Genomic DNA, 21,927 nt, shown 5'->3' with positions numbered 1-21,927 from the left:
CATCACACAAAAATTTTCCATTTTAAAAATGAAAAAAAAAATCTGAATTCTCAAGAACCCTAATCAACTTTAAATACTAAAGTCCAAAAAAACAACTACAAGATGTCAAAGATAAAGTCGAATATAAAGACTCATGAAGTTATAGGATCTTCATCAACACAAAAATCCCTAGAATTACAGCCAGAATCATCTCGAGATTTTACAAAACCATCATTTTTCACATATTTAGCTAAATTCTCCCAAAAACTTGATTCACTTGGTGTTGAAACTAGAGGTATTGAACGTATTCCACCTTATGAAAGATCAACTAATCGTACTAAGCAATTAATTAGTGTTATTGGATTATGGTTATCTGCATGTGGTGGTCTTTCTTCAATGTCTTCATTTTATCTTGGCCCTTTATTATTTGAATTGGGATTACGTAATACGTTGATATCTGGATTAATTGGTGAATTATTAGGATGTGCTATTGCTGCTTATTGTTCACTTATGGGACCAAGATCGGGATGTAGACAAATGGTAGGAGCAAGATTTTTATTTGGTTGGTGGTTTGTTAAATTAGTGGCACTTGTTGGAATTATTGGTGTTATGGGTTGGTCAATTGTTAATTGTGTTGTTGGTGGACAAATTTTAACTAGTGTTAGTGATAATAAAATTCCTCTTTGGGCTGGTATTGTTATTATTGCAGGTATTTCTTTGATTGTTGCTATTGGTGGAATCAAACAATTATTAAGAGTAGAAACTTTATTGAGTTTACCGGTAAATGGGGCATTTTTATTATTATATGTTTGTGCTAGTCAAAAATTTGAATATTTAACGTTAGATGATGCTATTTCTGATGGTCCTACTATAAAAGGTAATTGGTTGAGTTTCTTTTCATTATGTTATTCAGTGACTTCCACTTGGGGTACTATTGCTTCTGATTATTATATTTTATTTCCAGAAAACACTCCTGATTGGGAAGTATTCACCATTACATTTTTCGGTATTGCCATTCCAACTACATTTGTTGGTGTTGCTGGTTTATTAATTGGTAATGTCGCTTTAACATATGAACCATGGGGTGAAGCATATGCCAAATTAGGGATGGGTGGATTATTACATGAAGCATTTAGACCATGGGGCGGTGGTGGTAAGTTCCTTTTGATGGTTATTTTCTTATCTTTGATTTCAAACAACATTATCAATACTTATTCAGCTGCTTTTGGTGTACAATTGGCAGGTAGAGGTTTAGCTAAGATTCCAAGATGGTTGTGGGCAATTGTCTTGACGGCGATTTATTTGATTTGTGCCTTGGTTGGTAGAAATGAATTCTCCACTATTTTGGGAAATTTCTTACCGATGATTGGATACTGGATTTCCATGTATTTCATTATGTTACTTGAAGAGAATTCTATTTTCAGAACAGATAAATTCAAATATTTGTTTGTTAAAGAATTTGATGATTCTGATTCATCAACCAATGAAGATGCAAAAATTATAGGTACAGCATTACGTAAAAACCAACATTATAATTTCAAGATTTGGAATGATATTGATAGATTAACTCGTGGATATGCTGCGACAGCATCTTTCTTGATTGGAGCCACCGGTGCTGCTGTTGGTATGTCACAGACATATTGGATTGGCCCTGTTGCTCGTAGAATTGGAGGCGAATATGGTGGTGATATTGCCATGTGGTTATGTATGGGTTTCAGTGGATTAGTCTACCCTCCTTTACGTTACTTGGAGTTGAAAAAGTTCGGTCGATAGAATTACATCAATCATGCCATATTGTATTTTGTAGATATATATATATAATCTATTTAGAAGAATAACAAGTGAGTTACTTTGAAGTAACTTTTAATGGAATATTTATTATAAACTTATTCTTTTCCTTCTTTTTCTTTTTTGAATTATTGGTGAAATTGCCAGCAATTTCAAATTCCACCTTGACATAATAATCTCTAAAGTTATAACAACTTTGGAAATTAGGAACCAAATTAAATGCTTCACCATATTTCCTTGTTTTACTTTGTTCTTTTATATACATTTGATTCAAATCAAACAGGATTCCATCTTTTTCAATACTAACATTATCAACTCTAACAGGAGTATATTGAAGATAAATTTTAGTTAAATCAGATAAATCCTTGTAATCAAAATCAAGGGAATATCTGGTGAAATTATTAATGATGTTAAGAGCTGGAGCTTTTAATTAATTGTTCATATGGTGTGTTTGAAAAATGATTCATACAACATATTTGGAGAAATGAAAATTGGAATTTGTGTGGTAGACATACCTGTGACTACCATTAATTCAACATTAACTGATTTAATAGGTGATGACAAGTTTTGGAAATTCATTGGAATGAACAATTTATCTGTAACTTTAAACGGAGTTTTTCTTGTATATGGAATAGTCAATTGTGGAGTTGCAACTTCTATTGATTCATGACCAGTACCATCTTCTTTATTCAATACTAATTTATTGGATAAATCTTTAACTTGTAACAGTTCGAAAAGTTCTTCAAATTTGGTTTTATCAATGTATCTCAAATCATCATGTAGACGATTTAATAAGTTTTCATAGTTTATATCACAAACTTCATCAATTAATTCATCTTTAGGAATAAATTGAATATCTTTATTTGCACTACCAATTTTAATATTCTTGCGTAGGTTGCAATTATATTTCAATGCATAACAAGATACTCTATAACTAACTCTTGATACACCACCACCAGCTAAACTTTTCAGTGAAGGAGGTAATAAATAATGATTTTTAATTTTATGTTTACACAGTGATTCTAATAAATAATAAGGAATTTTGAATTTAAATCCCAGTTTAAATTTATCTCCTTGTTTGTTTAATCTAACTCCACCACAAACACCTCTTTCATCTTCACCATTTGTAAATAATTCATAATCAACAATGGATAAGAAAACTTTTTCTGAAAATGTATAAGTACGATCAACACCTTCCAAAAATATAAATACTTTATCAATATCAACTCTCAGATTTTTCAAATTGGTTAATGTTAAAATACCTGTTATATCATCACCTTGAGTGTATTCATAATTGTCATCCTTATCTAAGACAATATGAGCTTTAATGGATTCATCAAAAAAATCATCTGGTTTACCACTAGTACCAAGGTAATTTAGATTAAGTAATTTTTGACAAACTGAATTGTCATCATTTGTTATAGATGCACGAGACTCAACATCAGAATCTGAATCATCAGTAGATGAATAACCTGGAGGTGCAGGTACAACTTCATTTACTTTATAATGAAGAATATCTCTGTACATATAATAAGAAGGAAGAACACTTCCTGATGGTGAAGATCTTAAGGAAAATAATTCTTCTTTGTCTGAATCTGAAAGTGAAGAAGATGATAAAGATTCAGCTGGTGTTCCATATGTTAATTTGTTAGGTAATGATTGAGCTCTTCTTTTTTGAAATTGTTTATCTTCTTCACTTTGTTGTTGTTGTTGTTGTGATTTCTGTGATCGGTGTTGTTGTTGTTGATGTTGAAGTTTATCTTTTGGTCTCTTGTTTAGTATGCTTTTAATAGACGATATCATGATTTATTAGTAGTTTAATGAAATATGGAAAATTATCCAAGAAATAAAAGATACCTGTAAACAGGATAGCAATGGGAATACTTGCATTATATATATACTATTAGATAATATATCATCATTAATGTAATGAAAATATTTTTCTTGAATGAATTAAAACAAAGAAAATCCCCACTTCGTAATGTTAGATTTCTTATGATAGTATTTGTTTAAAACAATTGCTATTAGGAATAAATTTGTAATGATGATTGCATTGGCAAAAATCCTATGCCCAAATAAATCAATACAATAAAATAAGTAATTTTGCTTTTCAACTAAATTAAAACTTTTTTAGAAAAAAAAAAAAAAGAAGTACAATCCAATGAAAGACTAAAATAGTTTGATATTGTGTAAGTGGTGGGGAGATAATAGGCTTAAGATAGTTGGAATTCTCATAACATGTATGTAACATAACCAATACTCGTTTCTTTTTTTAATACAGAAGTGTATTCTGCCGGATGGAAATTGTAGATCAAATACAAAATACTAAAAAAAAAAATGAAATTCATCATATTGCATATTGAAATATCCCTTGCTACCCTTCTCCATCATCGTCAACAACAACGACAACGAGTAAATAAAAAGAAGTCATGATTTCATCGATATTGCTGGTCTTTTCTTTTTTGTTAGTCGACGATGATTCAAGTGTCATAGATTCTATTTTGCAACCTTAAACTTTAAACAAATGACCCTCCCCCCAGTAACAGTCAAGTAATGAAACTTACTTTGATACACATCAACTTGCAATTTGAATTCAACACTTTATGAACAAAGAAGGCGGGAATTTGGTTGAGACACGTAATTGCTGTCGTGTTTTCTCGTTTGTGTAAATCTGTGGAGACAACCTGGGGAAACAAGAAAAGAACAACAAGAACAACCGCAAAAGAAATAACTGATTACTGCCCTGAACTTAGTCTTCTACGTAAAGCCATCTTTTGGTTCATACATTATTAACGTTGCAATGTAAGAATAGTAAATTAGAGAAGAAAAAAAAATTAAAAGTGGGAAAGGAGCTTTAGTCTTACGTATTACGTATTACGTGTTTTGTGTTGGGTAAGTATGTGGGCGTGTACCTCGTCTAAAAAAAATCACGGAACTTCTGGACTAATTAACCAGATTGCACTACCTCGGATCAAGGGAATATTTCCCAACTGGGAAGCCAACACCTAACAAAAAATCCAATTACGTAATTGCTTGGTACACACACGCACGCCTCGTCATCATTGACAAAATAAAAAGCTCATCAATTTTTTATTGACAACTGTAACCCCTAGAAAGAAGGTACGAAGATAATGCACAATGTTTGATATCACTTTACATGCGGTGGTCTAAATGAAGTATTAAGGATTGCATAGTGCATAGTCACCAGCACGCATATACACTTTGACTCACTTTGCAAATAGAGTGTCAGCCTTGACTACCATTACAGATTATCATATTTGAATTTATTAAAAAGTTATATTAAGAATAAGTATACATAAATACTAGGCAAATCTCTCTATCTATATATATATATATCAGTAATCTAGGTATCTTTATGATGATGTTTTAAATTTTTAAAAGCATTTTTCGTATTATGATAACCTTTTTGAACACCTTTTTCAAGACCATTTTCAAAATTGTCTAAACCTTCATTAATTCGATCAGATCCTTTTTCAACTTTACCAATGAATTTCTTATGTCTTGATTCATCTGGATTTTTATGTTCCTTTTTTTCATCTGATCCCATTGTTGCTAAATTAAAGTTGGATTTTTATTGTGATTTGTAGCTGTTGATATTATTATTATTATAAAGCAACAAAAACTTACTGCAAAAAAAAAAAAAAAAGAAATACACTAAGATATATTTAATATCAAAAAATTATTATGGGATATATTAATCTCTATTTATATGTAAATTATTGATACTATTAGGATCTATTAGACAAAAATTTGTAAAGCATTTGTCTTTTTCATGATAGATACTCGTGGTGATGGATTAGTAAGTTTAACCGTAGGGCTATGGTGGAATCACCGGATTGAACAATATCTGATCCACACTAACCACCGCGTCATTTCCGAAACATCGTTTATATCTATTTGTCATATTTAGTTTTCATGATTCTTCTTTAGACCACAAAGGTTAGGAAGATCTATGTGGTCTTTTTTTTTTTTTTTTTGTCAGTTTTACTAATGAGATTGCATAGTTAAATGGCTAGATTAAGAGGTTTACGTTTCTTTTTTGTATACTTGTGTTTTTCGGGTAGATTGATCGAATATTTAGATCCGTTAATGACACACGGACCATTGATTGACATTCGTAATCTCCGATGTAAATAAAAAATACCCGTCAGATTAGAACAAATGTGTGGTGGCTTCTCATATCTATCTTTCTGTCTCGCCCCCAAAGATGTACAATTGCAAAATTTTGAAACAATCACAATATATTAATCATCTATTTACATTATAAAACTTTCTGGATTCTGACTGGAACTTTAATATTTGAGAAACTTCCATTGGATAAATGAACAGTTAATCTAATATAATACATTCTACTCATAAAGCAAGATTGAAAATCTGGAACTAATGTAAATCTATCATATGATTTACTTGTTTCATTAACATTTGGTTCACCTTTTAAGATCATACTTTCTAAATTGATTCCTAAGTTGATTGATGCATTAGCTGATTCTTGATTGATTTCCCATCTGATTGAATCTTTCTTGAATGGTATTCCATTAACTTTGAAATCTCTTACTGGCATGTTCAAAGACCTATCTTCTAGATTGCACATAGCTTTCAAATCATCAACTAATTGACGTTCTATTCTAAAATTTTCAGTACCTAACTGCTGAACAATTTTGTATAATTCATTGGAATATTTTCTAAATTGTTTGGTGATGTTGGTGTTGAAAAGATCACGATCAGTAAACTCACCAGTGTTTACTTTATTAAATATCAAATCATGGTTGAATTCAATTGGAATAGCAAGCTTTTCCGATTTAATTGTTAAATTAACAAATTCAGCAGAAATCGACTTTATAGTTGGAAGTTGCGGTGATGATTTTGAACTTAATGAAGGTAATTTAATTGATAAATCAAGTGGAACTTCAAATTTCCAAGATGGAGTGAGTCTATCAATAGATTGATTTCTAAATCTAACTGGTGGAACATAACAAACACAATATTCTTGTTTTGGAGTTGCCATTCTTAAAGTACCAAAATTTTTAGTACCAGTAATTGATTTCTTTGTTAATGGTAAAAATGTTTCATAATATTCTTTCTTATCTGGATTGAATTTAGCATCACGAAGATTACGTGGTCTATACAACTGACTACATTTAGCCAATTCAAGTTCTGTTTCAGTAAGCTGTTTCCCAATATCTATACTACCAGTGTAATCACCATTTTCAATGGATTTAATCAATTGGTTTCCTTGATCGATTTTTTCTTTAATTCTCAGAATCATATTATTATACATTAATTTATTCTCCAATAATTTCATTAATCGTTCATTATCTGTAGGAGTAGCCGTTTTTTGAATAACACGGAAATGATTGGTCAATTCTTTCAAAATGATATATTCGTCACCTTTGGAGTTAATAATTCTAGTATCATCAGCAGTTGTGTTAATCTTACCGAAATCAGCTTCCCAAGTTGATTTTCTACCAATAAATCTTGCCATTACACCGTAACTAACAGAAGTATTAATCATAGAAAAATCTTTGATTTTATTCATAGCTCTCTCTGGATAATGAGCAACTTCCCATCTTGACAATCCTAAAGTAGGTGGTAAATCAACGTGTTTCGACAACCCATGATCATTACATTCGGAATCTAAAAGATTATTTGGAATTTTAAAATTGAAATATCTCTTATATGTAACACCAGGTTGGATTACCTTTTTCAATCCAAAACATAATCTAGTACCATCAATAGGATCAATTGCTTTAGTACAAGCATTATGATCAATAACAGTTTCATTAGCAAATCTTGTAACTGTACCTTCATTCCAACTAGCTGAAAAATCAAACATTTCCAAGAATTTTCTAATCTTAATAGGAACTCTATCCAGAACATCACTTTTATTTGCAATCATGAAATTTCCTTCAAATAATAAATAAAACATTTCATAAGGGATGGGTTTATCAGATGTATTTTTAATTAAAATATAACCATTTAAGAAATCACCTTGTTTATATTCATATATTTCTGGTTGAATCAATTCAGGTTTTTTACCAGGTACACCGACATCTTTAGTAAAATAAACTTCAAGATTAACAGCTTCAGAAATCTTGTGTGATTCGAATGTCATATTTGGTAAACGATGAACATTATCTAAAATAGTTTCTCTCCAAGATCCAGTATTCTCATCAGCAATAATGAATGAACCATTTTCATCAATACCTTCTAATGTAGATGATGTAGATCCACGCTCAGCGACGGATCCACTTACAGAAGTTCTAGAAGAACCCATTGACAATTCATTAAAGGCACTAGAAACATGTGAAGTAGTAGCTAAAGAAGTACTATCAGATGTGGCCGTGCTACTAGAAGGAATATAAGTAGGAGGTTGAATGTCATAATTTTCTGTAACTTCAGGTACATTAACATTCATTCCTACGGTTGAGGTGAACATACCATACGAAGGCAAAATATTACCTAACGTGTCATCAATAGAAGGTTTTGAACTCGACATAACCACCGGCGCTATAAACTTATTTGAATAGTTAAAGATATATAAAAAAAACCAGAAAGGGGGTATAACTGTGAAGAATATTTTTATGTGAACAATATAAAGGGAAGGCTCTAACGTTTCTTTTATCTAGGAAGTGAAATTTTAGTTTCTATTATTAATCAATGGGGAGAGGAATAATAAACTAATTAATTTGTATGGAATTATACACTAAATTGAATCTTTCCTCCCGCCATCGTCCAATGTCGCCGTTTCCGCCCGCGGCGTCACATTTCCGTTTGTCTCACGTTTAATTAAACTGAGTCATATTATTTATATAGAGCACCAGACTAACTAAAATCAAATTATACATTCAACACTATAATTATTTTCTTCATAGGGGACTGGTTATGTCAGGATGTATGTACTAACTACGATGGAACTACCGCCATTCAATAATAAAGTGTATCTAATTCGATGCGGAGTAAAGCTTTAAAAAAAACGTTCAACTAAACCGCCATTGTGCGTCTCCCTCCATTATGACTCACGTGAGATAATGCAAAATCAGATCTGATTGGCCTGATACGACCTTGAAAGTGATTATGTTATTGTTGCTGATTATGATATGACATTGTAGTATTTTCACAAATGCTACAGTCATAGTATGATTAGTTTGGTAATCTTTTTTTTTCACTAAATTTTTGTAGAAATTTATGAGTAATATATCTATTCTGTAGGCTACAGCTATCTTTCTATAGAGCTATAACTAAAGAATAGCAAAGACGTCTTCATATTTTGGAATACCTTCAGCGGCTCCTTTCTTTTGAATAGCTAAACTACTAGCACTAGTAGCGAATTCAACGGCTTGTTTAATATCCTTACCCAAGGCAAGATTCAGAACTACTCCACCAAAGAAAGTATCGCCAGCACCAGTAGTGTCTATAACTTTAGTAACTTTCTTTGATTTAATAAAACTTGGGGATGGAATTGATTTAGAAACATAAATACATCCTTTGCTTCCCATAGTAATAATAACTACGTTAACGTTATCTTTATTGATTGAATCTTGTAATGATTTTGCAAGATTGGAGAATTTCTCAATTTCGTCATCAATACTTTGTGGCATAGTTTCTAAAATTCCTAAATGTTTAGCTACATCAAGAGCTTCACCTTCATTGACAATCAATAAATCAATTTTAGATAATAGACTACTTGTAATCAATTCTGATTTAAAAGGAGATGGATTATATGCAATATTAACTTTTGGACGATTTGTTTTTAACCAATTGATTGTATTTATAGTATCAGGATATTCATTTTGTAAAATTACAAATGAAGAATCATCTTTATTTGGGAAATATTCATTATATTGCTCATCAGATGGTTTCAATTGACCATTTGATCCAGGAGTAATTAATATTCTATTTTCACCTGAATCTTCTTCAACCATAATAACAGCAACTCCAGAACTTCCTTCAATTGTATCAACATTTTCAACATTAACTTTATTATCAATTAAATATTGTTTCAAGTGAATACCAAAAGGATCTGTACCTATTTTACCAATCATTCTAGTTTCAATTGTTTCAGGTGGTGATAATTTAGAAACGGCAATGGCTTCATTTAATCCCTTACCTCCCATATGAGTTTCAAATGAATCTGCTTGATATGTTTCTCCTGCTTCGGGGACTCTTTTAGTAAATGAAACTAAATCATAATTTAATGACCCTATAATTGTAACTATTGGTTTTGTTGACATTGTTGTTTGTTAGATTTGGTAGAATTGTCGAATTGGTGAATTTTTCAAGGTACGGAATATTTTTTTTTTCTTTCTTTCTTTGGGCCATTCTAGTCGAGTAGAATACTGGGGTCATGCTTTGTGATACATACAACTGGTGATTTCTGTATAAATACTAAGAAGTATAAAGTTACTCTGTGGTAATAGAACTTGGCATGGTTGATCTAGTTTAGAGTATTGTTAACCAGTGTGTGTATATATCACCTACTGGCCCTATGATGTCATTAAAATCAAAGTTGGTACCATCAAAATACCTTTAACCAGGGGAAGAAATTGTATAGATGCCGTAACTGCCACCAGCAATTCATACCCCTCGTGTGTCTTTACAACTATCAGAGTACATAATACATAATTAGTGAATTTGGATTTTAACAGTAATTCACAAGGTAGTGTAAAGGTGCACAATTATTTCGTAGGCATATAAATAGAGAATTTAACCTCGACCCCCAAAAAAAAAACCAATCTGGTTCTATTCCTTTTCTTCTTTTTGAGAGTTAGCTAAGGCTAAGAAAATGCGTACCGAGTTATAGGTTTATTATCGGTGGAGTAAATGTTCGGAAAAGTCGATTGTGTGCGTTGACGAATCTTGCGTTAAGCGACGTAACTACTTCTAATATTCTTTATTATTATTCTAGCATGAAGAAAGGAATGGTCTTTTTGATTTGTTTCTTTCTGTATTTTTTATAACTACATAATATACACATTGTTTTTTAGTATTTGCTTATTCGAATGATAAGAATGTAGACCTATGATTAATTCATGGATAATTGCATAGAATTACCGTATATTAGAAACTATTGTCATTTCTCGTCTATGATTGGTCAATTGCTCAATCCTATATATAGTTTTATCACGTGTCAGGGGTCATTACAAAATTAGGAAACTCTGAGTGAAAAAAAGGTGACGGCTTCCTCGTCGCTCCCATCTTCAAAAAATTGATTACCAATTTATATTGATTTTGTAAGGTTAAAGGTACCCATAAAGGGACTTAACCTAGATTGAAACCGTGTATTGGCTTGATAAGTATATAAACAATAAAGAAAGAGTGGTGTTTAACAGTGCGAATTATGTAGGAGCGCTAGCGAGTGCTAGTGAGTGAGCTCTGAAAACGGTATACGCACATCCTACCTTACAGATTTACTTTTATTATTATATGGTCTTAAGAATTTTGTGATTATATATCTGCACGCAATTGTTATTCCACTTCTCATGCCTTTTTTAAGTGTCATAAAAAATCCACTGCTAAACAGTATCTACTAACGATTACAACCATTCTAGCACAGATGATTCTATAAATTTTAATATACATATTGTATCATATTGTGTTTATTATCAATAATCTCATGTAGAATTCTAGAACTGTAAAGTATATCAATTCTCATCACATTTGTAAACCATCTATGAATCTCAACATCTTATTCCTTTGTATTTTCCTGAATCTGCAATCATCACTCAAACATATGCCTTGGGGGATGAGACCCGAAGGTTATGTCAAATCTTGATTCGATAATTAGCGAATGGTTATTGATGCAAACGAAATAGCATGGAATAGAGCAATTTCGGTACTTAGTCATGTTCTACAGTGATTCTTGTGATACTAAATTATAATAATAGATCATTATATATATATATATATTAAAAGACAAAGTATAATAAAATGTCCGTCTGCTAGAATTTAAAATACTAGTTAGTAGATAATCAGCACTTATCATCAAATACTGTCGGGAAAAAATACTATGGAGATATAACACAGAAAGCTAAAAAATACATCAGGAAGTACAGAATTAATTCAGGTAGCTCTTGTTGTTATGGTAGTTGTTGAAAAAGAAGATATTTTTTTTTCTTGTTGTTGGTTGTTGGTTGGTTCATTAATAATCATGACCGTAATCACGTGCACAAGTCGTGTACAATATACCAACAATTGTTTATGTGTGTGTTCGTCTCAGCACGACAACGACGACAACGAAAAAAAAAAAAATTTCATCACCATCTCATCGGATTTCAATTTTCAAAACCCAATTATCAAAAAATTTTCCATTCCTCCTCTTTTTTGGTTGATTTTGTTTACCTACTGTAATTTACATATCACATTGATTTAGATTTTACAATGTCTAAGGAAGATTACGTTATCAAGCCAGAATCAGTATCACCATCAAATGATACTTCTGAATGGCCATTATTATTGAAAAATTATGATAAATTACTCGTTAGATCAGGTCATTATACTCCTATTCCTGCTGGGTCAGCTCCATTAAATAGAGATATTAGATCATATATTCAATCAGGTGTTATAAATTTAGATAAACCATCTAATCCATCATCTCATGAAGTTGTTGCTTGGATTAAAAGAATTTTAAGAGTTGAAAAAACTGGTCATTCTGGTACTTTAGATCCTAAAGTTACTGGTTGTTTAATTGTTTGTATTGATAGAGCTACTAGATTAGTTAAATCCCAACAAGGTGCTGGTAAAGAGTATGTTTGTATTGTTAGATTACATGATAAATTGGCCGATGATAAAGAATTAAACCGTGCTTTGGAAAATTTAACTGGTGCTTTATTCCAAAGACCTCCTTTAATTTCTGCTGTTAAAAGACAATTGAGAGTTAGAACTGTTTATGATTCTAATTTAATTGAATTTGATAACAAAAGAGGTCTTGGTGTCTTTTGGGCTTCTTGTGAAGCTGGTACTTATATGAGAACTTTATGTGTTCATTTAGGTATGTTGTTGGGTGTTGGTGGTCATATGCAAGAATTGCGTCGTGTTAGATCTGGTGCCATGAGTGAAAATGATAATATGGTTACTTTACATGATGTTTTAGATGCTCAATATGTTTATGATAACACTAGAGATGAATCTTATTTAAGAAAAATCATTCAACCTTTGGAAACTTTATTAGTTGGTTATAAAAGAGTTGTTGTTAAAGATTCAGCTGTTAATTCAGTTTGTTATGGTGCTAAATTAATGATTCCAGGTTTATTAAGATATGAAGAAGGTATTGAATTATACGATGAAGTTGTTTTGATGACTACTAAAGGTGAAGCCATTGCCATTGGTATTGCTCAAATGTCAACTGTTGATTTACAATCTTGTGATCATGGTGTTGTTGCTAAAGTTAAGAGATGTATTATGGAAAGAGACACTTATCCAAGAAGATGGGGTTTGGGTCCAATTGCTCAAAAGAAGAAACAATTGAAAGCTGATGGTAAATTGGATAAATATGGTAGAGTTAATGAAAACACTCCTGAAAATTGGAAGAAAGAATATAAAGATCTTGATGATGTTCCACCTCCACCAGTTCCAGAAGATAAATTGGCTGCTCCTGAACTTCAAGCACCAAAGAAATCTACTTTAATTGAAGAAGTTGATACCACCACCACCACTACTACTGAAGATAAAGATGGTGAAAAGAAGGAAAAGAAAGAAAAGAAAGACAAGAAGGAAAAGAAAGAAAAGAAGGATAAAAAGGAAAAGAAGGAAAAGAAAGAAAAAAAGAGAAAATCTGAAGATGGTGAAGAAACCCCAAAGAAAAAGAAATCTAAAAAGGATTAGATCTTGAATCAATAAAGATGTTTGTGTATATTATTAATATCAACTTGTAGTTTTTATTCTAAACTATCAATAAAATAAAATAAAAATGAAATATAGAATCATTTGGGAATATTTAACTTCTTGTTTGTTTTTGGAACAAGATTATTATTCAAAAATTCAAATTTTGTACTTAATTTCTTCTTACATTGATCATATTGCATTTGTGATAATGATGCTTTATCATAATCTCCAATCATTTTAAAATGTTTAATGAAAACTTTCAGTATTAATAATCGACAAATATCTTCAGTATCATTATCTAATTTTAATTTATCACGATAATATCCTAATAATTTATCCCCTTCATCTCCTGGAATTTTAAACTCTAATAAATACATCATCAATATACTGAAGAATGATGATGATGACGATGATGATGATTTCATATCTGAAGATAATAACATTTCTCCCATCTTAGTTTTCAATTCTAAATTGGTTTCCTTATGTAATAAAATCTTTAATATTAAATTATATGTCACATTAAGTATATCTGAATTCAATGTAAAATTGTAATTAAAACTATTATTAATTATCAGATTATTTTTAAATGCTTCTTCTAAATCATTCATACATTTATTCCTCAATTCAATAGTATAATCAGGTATTTGATCTCTTAATTTATTACATTCATAATTCAATAAAATAACCAAATTAAAAGTTGAAAATATATACAACTCATTAAATTTCCCCTTTGGTGCAATAGATTCACATGGAATACCATGTAATAATTGTATAAATGAATGTTGAACATTGCTATGAGATCTAACCGACTGAAGTTCAATTACTTTTAAATAATAATACTTTGCTGCTTGGATATCTGCATTATGATGATAAAACATTGCAAAACAATAATATATCATTGGATAGAATCCTTTATACATGACATATTCTTTATCAGTAATCTCCTTTTCTGTCATACGCATGAATTTATTCAATGGATCAACTTGATAATTATTCATAATGAAATTATTTATAGTTTGATAATAATTTATTAAAAATTTTAAATATTTCAATCGTTGTAGTTTTTCATGAAGTTTTTCTATAGTTATATTTGTAAATTTATTAGTTTTTTCAATTTTAGAAATATTCTTTAATGCTTTTTCAAAACATATTTTGGATTTATTTCTTGAATCATTTAATAATGACACGCCAGTTAATAAATGAGCTATTACTGAAAACTCTTCTGTAGTTAACCAATCAAAATTAAACTCAAAATTATGATTCAACTCAGGAACAAACACTGATAGTAATATTTTACCATCCTTTAGTCCCAGTGTTGATTTATCATCTCTTGTCATGAATTTAGATGCTTGACCAATTATCTTTTTACAATCTTTATTAAGTTGAATATATGCCACAAATTTTGTTAATAACAATGGTAAGATTAATGATTCAATATTATTTTCCTGAATTAACTCATTAGCTTGTTCAGCTAATCTTAAACCTATTTCAGGAGAAGATCGATATAAATGTAAATTGGCACTTTGAATCAAACAATAAGTTTTAATTTGAACATTTGAACTATTTTCAGTTAATAAAGATAATGAATTTAATGCATTATCAGGATTATGAATCATATTATATCTAATTTTAATCAACTCTAAGCAATCAACTAAAACATTCAAATTTCTATCTTTATAAAATTGTAATTTTGAATTTAAATAATTTATTAATGATTTAAAATTAGTTTTTTCAATAATTTGAATAATTAATAATTCACAATTGAATAGTTTGGACAAATCATTTAAATTTTGAGCAATTGAAATAGCTTTATTAAGATAATTTTCACAAATTTCTAAATTTTCAGTTTCTTTTAAATAAATAATTGATAATTTATAATATATGATAAATTTTTGATATAAATTTAAATTCATTCTATCTAGTATCTTCAAACATTTAATTGAAATTTTGATCATTTTAAAATACATTTCCATAATTTCATTATTTATAGTTTTTCCAACTAATAAATGTGCTTTATTAATAAAATGATCAGCTAATTCAATATAATATTGAAATCTTAAATCCATAGATTTTGAATCATCACATTGTAGAATTTGTTTAATTTCATCAATTGTATAATATTCTTCATTTATGTTAGATTCTTCTCTGGGTTCAATTTGTTCCATGGTTGGTTCTTCAATCATTGTTTGTTCAAATGAAGAATCATAAATTTCTTTCCCTGTTTGATCGCTTAATCTTGCTTGTTTAGTAAATATTCTTATATATTCAGTATTCTTGAATTCAATTTCTTGTTGCAGTAAATTCAGTTGTAATAAATTTGATTCTGGATGAAATTGAACTTGTTGTTGATTCATAATTAATGGAGGTTGTTGAAAGATATTTGGATTATTCACAGGAGGAGTCATCAGAGGTATCATTTGAGGAACCAGAGGATGATACGGATAATTCAGAATTGGTGGAAACTGATTACTACTTCCTGAAAATTGTTGATGATGTTGTAGTGACTCAAGTTGTTGGAATTGTTGTTGATATAATTCTTGCTGTTGTGCTAATTGATTCTGGTACCCTATATTGAAAGCATTTCCATAATCAGGTCGATTATTACCATTCTTGTTCTTATTTGGATCCATGGTATTATCGTTCTCTCAAAATAGTATCATGACAGATCACTCTGGTGAATTTTTTTTTATTTGGTTCCTTCAAAATAACGCGTCCTATCAAGATAATGATCTGATACCACCACCACTACAAGGCTCACAATTATATGTTCTACATTCGGATGCCACAAACTATTCATTTAAGATATCCCATATAACTAATCGTGTCTATTTCTATAAAAATTATATATATGTATGCATACAAGGAATGATAAAAACTAATAATATTACAATATAAGGAATGGTAAAACCATACAACGAAAGATACCCATCAACGGAATATAATACAGTGGATAGATCCTTAATGTTTCAGTTTTTCCAACTCCTCTTCTAATTTTCTTCTCCTTACTCTTTCTTCAGCTAATTCCAACTCATATTGATCTTGAATATCACTGACAATCTTCTTAAACTCTTTTCTTAAAATACCATTACTATACCCAGAAGAAGACGGTCTTCCATGTGAGTTAATCGACGTATTATCTTCATCAGCATCCATCAGTATTGATGAATCAGGAATATTCAAGGATTCACCGGTAATTGGAGAGATTGCAGAATGGGTAAAATCAAGATTTGGTGAACTCAAGAAAGATGAAGTACTGGCATTGTGATGGGAAGTATATGATTTTCCTAATTTATCAATCTTCAACATATTCAATTCTTTACGAAGACGTGATATTTCCTTATCTTTATTCTCAAGCGAATCACTATCTGAACCAAAAGAAGCTGTTTCAGGTGGAGTCATTAAATCTGTTTTGGATTGTAATTGTTGTTCCAATTCGGTAATCTTCTTTCTATAATCATGTATAACTTTATCTGATGAAATCTTTGACATTTCATATTCTTTAGCCAAATATTCATACGAAAATTTCAAATCATTCAATGCTGTCTTGTATTCAGAGACAATTTTATCTGGACCCAGTGATCTCATAGGTGAACTGGAATTACTTTTTACAATATCAACATCTAGATATTTCTTGCTGGATGAGGATGATTGATCTTGAGGATATTCACCATCTGGAACTTCTATTGGTTTGGTATTTGACAAAATAGAATCAATACACAGTTGAATCCATGTGACTTTAGATTCACCAGTTTCAAGTAATGGAGGCTGTGGTAAAGTAATATTACGTTGAGCAGCAACACTAGCTATATGAGCTATTAAGGAATCAAAATTTTGATACAGTTGTAGGGAGAATCGAGGTGAAGTTGAATTGTTGGGTATCTTACCAGGCGAGTTTAATGGAGATTGTTGAAAAGTACTTGTAGAATGCAAGTTTCTTGCCACTCTTATATCTTCAATATATCCCAAACTTAGACATGAGAAATAATGGTTGAACAACTTTTCTTTCAATTTCTCCAATTCAGTTGATGTTTCAATCAATTGAGATTGTAATGATGACTGCGTTTTTATAATTGTGACTAACAAACTATTATCAGTGTGTTCACTCACCACCAAGTCGTTCATGGATCGGGCTGTAGTAATCTTTGATAACAAATATTGTTGCAATTCTTGTTTATTTTCAATGGCTAATTTCAACTCATTAAGAGCATGGAAATCTAAAATGGAACTCTTAATCTTGGCGCTATCAAAAATTGAATTTTCAATCAAGATCTTTAAATTGAGATAATTTGGTTTATTAGATTTAGTGGATATGAAAGAGTCCAAATTATCATCTTCATCCTCATCAACATCATCACCGCTAATTCCACTTCCTACTGCACGTACAAGTGGGTTGTTATCGTCGCCAACATAAGTAGAAGTTGTTGTTGAAGTAGTTGATAAATTTCCAGTTGAACTGGACAAGCGGATCTCACCTGCTTCAATTTGAGTTTGTAAAACATTATTAAAAGAATCTTGCATGGATTGAGAATGAAGAAAACTGGACTCTCCATCCACTGTTGAATTAATTGTGGTATTTGCATCGTGGTTGTTTTTCAAATCATTGAGTGTAGTTCTATATTGTTCTTGTAGTTGGAATTTCAATAAATCTGAAGTGGTATTGTTCAAATTGAATTTATCTGATGTTTCTCCATGAGTTAATTTATAAGGAGAGCTTCTAACAAAAGCATCTGTATCTATCATGGCTAATATATGATGAATGGGGTCGGGCGGTGTGGGCGTATCTATGTGGGTGTGATCAAAAGTAAAGGAATGAAAGACACAAGAAGGATGGTTTTAGATCTTGGACAGAGGGGGGGAGTAATAATTCAGATGTTGTTGTTGTTGAAACCTGCTGGAGTAGTTAAAGTTTAAGAAAGAAAAAGGAGACCCACAAGGTTAACCATATAGAATCAAAAAAAATTGGATTGATGGGTTTGGTGAGATTTCGTGAATGAGATTTTTACACGAGATTTTCTTTTTTTTTTTTTTTTTTCCACAAAAAATTTTTTGCGTTAAACTTTTTGTATGAGGGTCGTGCAACAATGGCAGGTCGTGTGTTTCAGCACAATAATGACAAAAAAAATAAATAATAAACAAATTTACTACTGGGGGAGACGAGACGCGTCAGTGGGTAACATTAATTCATGCCACGGGTATCCATTCACACAATTATTATCCTACATGTCTTTACATATTAATACAACATTACCAAATCAAGTTAAATTACTACATATTATTATTCATTCGTTTCTTTCCCCTTATTTTTGTTTAATGTACATCCCAGTAAGCTGGAGAGAAAGAAAGAAAAAAGTCAAGACCTAATGTTAAAAGAAACTCTTCATAATTAAGATTGATTGTCGTTGTTTTTTTTTTATAAACAATCACTTAAAATTGTAAGTCTTAAGTTAACTTTGCTAATTGTTACTCCACTTCCTTCATCACAAGATCTTTCTTTTCTAGTTTTGAAACAAATGATGCATTTTTGTTCAAAACTTTAATACGAATTTGATTATCGCCAAATTTTGTTTTTGTTGTTTTTCGAAATTATCGCGTTTCTTTCATTCATTCATTAATTCTATTGGTTACAGAATGCACAGTTTAGCCGACGTATCCCTACACAGGTCATTATTCATGCAGCGCCACAGAACCAACTTCCATTTCAAGTAACAATGGTAACTGGAATTTTCATATACTTCAATTCCAGATTCTTCTTCTTCTTCTACTTGTTCTTCTGTTGGTTACCGGTTCCAAATCAAACATGTCGCGTACAAAATTCAAATCTAAAAGGATTCTTTTGTAATATTATTCAATTTCGGATTTTGTGGTGTTTCTAATCTTTCTATTATTTATTTCATTCATGCTTTGCCCCCTTTTTTTTGGATGGTTTGGGAAATCTTTATAATATACTCTGATACCACACGTGACCTGTGATATAAATTGACCCTTGCTACATTTCTTGTCAACGGTTCAAGGGATTCATATGGAAATGCGCTCAAGGGCTTTGACCAACATATGGACTCAGATATTACTGTTTGATTTCACTATGTTTAGTTCTATTGTATTACACACCCTTGAAGTGACTTGTCAAAACCCAGGGGATCTAGTATTTAATAATCATTGTCTCCACAGTTAATATTCAATCCCGTTAGCGGAACTGGCGTTCCACCATTTTTTTTTTTTTTTTCGTCCGTTCCTTGTTTGATATCTCGCCTACGAATAAATTTTTATTATTGCTGATAGATAGATACCAACCAACCACCACTAATCACCAAACACTCATGTCAACTCAAGTATTAAAATCCCCATTATCAAAGTCTCTTAAAATTGCCCTTATTCAATTAAAAGCAGGTGCAGACAAAGCAGCCAATTTAACAAAAGTAACAAAATTCATTGATGATGCCGTATCAAAATCCCCAGAAGTTAATTTAGTCATGTTACCTGAATGTTTCAATTCTCCATACGCCGTAGACCAATTTAGAAATTATGCCGAACCTATTCCACAAGGTGAAACCACTCAATTATTATCAAGTTTAGCTAAGAAACATAACATCTTTATTGTCGGTGGATCAATTCCTGAAAGAGGCGATGATGATAAAATTTACAATACATCTTTGACTTTTAACCCACAGGGTGATATCATTGCCAAACATCGTAAAGCACATTTATTTGACATTGATATTCCTAATGGTATTACTTTCCAAGAATCATTGACTTTATCAGGTGGTAATAAAGCTACTGTTTTCAAATTAGGAGAATATGGTAATGTTGGTTTAGGTATTTGTTATGACATTAGATTTCCTGAATTGGCTTCAATTGCCTCTCGTTATCCACATAACTCATTTGCCATGTTTTATCCAGGTGCTTTTAACACTACTACTGGTCCATTACATTGGCACTTATTAGCTCGTGCAAGAGCCGTCGATAATGAAACATTTGTTATATTATGTTCACCAGCTAGAGATGTTGAAGGTGGTGGTTATCAAGCATATGGACACTCTTTGGTTGCTGATCCAATGGGTAAGATCATTGCTGAAGCGGGTGAAGGAGAAGAAATCTTATACGCAGAGTTGGATCCAAGTTTGTTGCCAAAGGCAAGAGAAGGTATCCCAGTTCATTATCAAAGAAGATTTGATATTTATGGTGACTTTGTAGGAGACGGAAATGTCAAAGTTAGTGATAAATAAATAAAATGTGATTTGTATCGTATTGTTATTTACAGAAGTCTATAATTTTGTCTTTAAATATCCTCGTCTTCTCTTCTTTCTACAAATTCTGACAAGACATCCATGAACTCGTTTGGCTTTTCACTAATAACCCAATGTCCACTTTCAATATCTCTAATTTCAAAATCAGGAAAGAATTTGGCAATTTCAGGAATGGCTTCATCCGGAACATATTTAGAATGAGTTCCTCTGATAAACAAAGTAGGACCTGTCCATCTTGAGATGTTCAGATCATATGGCCAACTCCAAATAATTCCTTTATTAATGGCATTACCAACAATATCCAAAGGAATCTTAGAAGTAATATGTTCATGTCTTTTCCCACGGTTTAAGTTAGTCATCAAAAATTGTCTAACTACTTCACTAGGTTCAACCTCAGCCAACTTAGCATCAACATCTTTCATATTTGTATATTTGTATTTTTCAACAGCTAAACGTAATTGATTAACATATTTTCCAAATTGGGAATCCGAATTACCAAAAGCAATAGGTGCAGTATCTACGGCACATACAAATTTAGGTAAATCTGGTCTTCTCAAAGCTAAAGCCATAACAGCTTTTGATCCCATTGAATGTCCAACCATAATAGGCTTAGCAAATTCTGGGAATTTTTGTTCTTCAATCCAATTTTCAACATCTGCTGCAAAACTAGGATAATCTAAACGAGGATGATGGGGAGAACTTCCAAAGTTTCTTAAATCAAGACAGTATACATCACGATTCAATCGAGTACTTAATTGTTTAGCAACAGTTCTAGTGTTCTTACGTGATCCAAATAATCCATGAATGAAAACCAAAGGTGATTTGAACAGAGTTGGTTGTTGGTCTGGTGAATATTTATCATAATCTAATTCAACAGTTTCTATTGACCCATCAGTAGCTAATGCATCACCAAGATATGTGGTGTCAGCACATCTGACACGACTGGTTGAGAAGAATCGGAGTGGTTGTCTAAATGTGAGTTTAAACATTGGTGATATTCATGCAATACGATTGATAGATTGAAATCTAAAACAAAAAAAAAAAAAATTATCAAAATTGATGCGACAGATTTTTC

General features: G+C 31.0%; 9 protein-coding genes across 9 annotated transcripts; 3 read left to right on the top strand and 6 right to left on the bottom strand. All coding sequences in view use genetic code 12, as the record gives it.

Annotated features, from left to right (window-relative positions):
- Positions 1-102: 102 nt before the first annotated feature.
- FCY23 (Fcy23p) lies at positions 103-1,752 on the top strand (the record flags this gene model as incomplete). The annotated part of the gene is made up of 1 exon (XM_002548950.1): positions 103-1,752. The coding sequence occupies one exon, from the start codon at positions 103-105 to the stop codon at positions 1,750-1,752; it is 1,650 nt and encodes a 549-aa protein (XP_002548996.1).
- A 453-nt stretch (positions 1,753-2,205) lies between these two features.
- On the bottom strand, positions 2,206-3,570 carry CTRG_03292 (uncharacterized protein; the record flags this gene model as incomplete). The annotated part of the gene is made up of 1 exon (XM_002548949.1): positions 2,206-3,570. The coding sequence occupies one exon, from the start codon at positions 3,568-3,570 to the stop codon at positions 2,206-2,208; it is 1,365 nt and encodes a 454-aa protein (XP_002548995.1).
- Positions 3,571-6,049: 2,479 nt separating this feature from the next.
- CTRG_03291 (uncharacterized protein) lies at positions 6,050-8,284 on the bottom strand (the record flags this gene model as incomplete). Its single annotated transcript, XM_002548948.1, has 1 exon — positions 6,050-8,284. The coding sequence occupies one exon, from the start codon at positions 8,282-8,284 to the stop codon at positions 6,050-6,052; it is 2,235 nt and encodes a 744-aa protein (XP_002548994.1).
- A 742-nt stretch (positions 8,285-9,026) lies between these two features.
- Positions 9,027-10,019, bottom strand: RBK1 (putative ribokinase; the record flags this gene model as incomplete). Its single annotated transcript, XM_002548947.1, has 1 exon — positions 9,027-10,019. The coding sequence occupies one exon, from the start codon at positions 10,017-10,019 to the stop codon at positions 9,027-9,029; it is 993 nt and encodes a 330-aa protein (XP_002548993.1).
- Positions 10,020-12,165: 2,146 nt separating this feature from the next.
- CTRG_03289 (pseudouridine synthase) lies at positions 12,166-13,608 on the top strand (the record flags this gene model as incomplete). Its single annotated transcript, XM_002548946.1, has 1 exon — positions 12,166-13,608. One exon carries the CDS (start codon positions 12,166-12,168, stop codon positions 13,606-13,608), a length of 1,443 nt encoding a protein of 480 aa, XP_002548992.1.
- Positions 13,609-13,706: 98 nt separating this feature from the next.
- On the bottom strand, positions 13,707-16,238 carry CTRG_03288 (uncharacterized protein; the record flags this gene model as incomplete). Its single annotated transcript, XM_002548945.1, has 1 exon — positions 13,707-16,238. The coding sequence occupies one exon, from the start codon at positions 16,236-16,238 to the stop codon at positions 13,707-13,709; it is 2,532 nt and encodes an 843-aa protein (XP_002548991.1).
- A 328-nt stretch (positions 16,239-16,566) lies between these two features.
- Positions 16,567-18,348, bottom strand: PEA2 (Pea2p; the record flags this gene model as incomplete). The annotated part of the gene is made up of 1 exon (XM_002548944.1): positions 16,567-18,348. One exon carries the CDS (start codon positions 18,346-18,348, stop codon positions 16,567-16,569), a length of 1,782 nt encoding a protein of 593 aa, XP_002548990.1.
- A 1,577-nt stretch (positions 18,349-19,925) lies between these two features.
- Positions 19,926-20,831, top strand: NIT3 (putative hydrolase; the record flags this gene model as incomplete). Its single annotated transcript, XM_002548943.1, has 1 exon — positions 19,926-20,831. One exon carries the CDS (start codon positions 19,926-19,928, stop codon positions 20,829-20,831), a length of 906 nt encoding a protein of 301 aa, XP_002548989.1.
- Positions 20,832-20,884: 53 nt separating this feature from the next.
- On the bottom strand, positions 20,885-21,841 carry CTRG_03285 (uncharacterized protein; the record flags this gene model as incomplete). Its single annotated transcript, XM_002548942.1, has 1 exon — positions 20,885-21,841. One exon carries the CDS (start codon positions 21,839-21,841, stop codon positions 20,885-20,887), a length of 957 nt encoding a protein of 318 aa, XP_002548988.1.
- Positions 21,842-21,927: the final 86 nt, after the last annotated feature.

The sequence above is a fragment of the Candida tropicalis genome (genome assembly GCF_000006335.3).
Source record: "Candida tropicalis MYA-3404 genomic scaffold supercont3.4, whole genome shotgun sequence".
NCBI classification, from domain to species: domain Eukaryota; kingdom Fungi; phylum Ascomycota; class Pichiomycetes; order Serinales; family Debaryomycetaceae; genus Candida; species Candida tropicalis.
The sequence above is the reverse complement of the archived record's forward strand: the minus strand, read 5'-3'. Positions and strand labels throughout refer to the sequence as shown.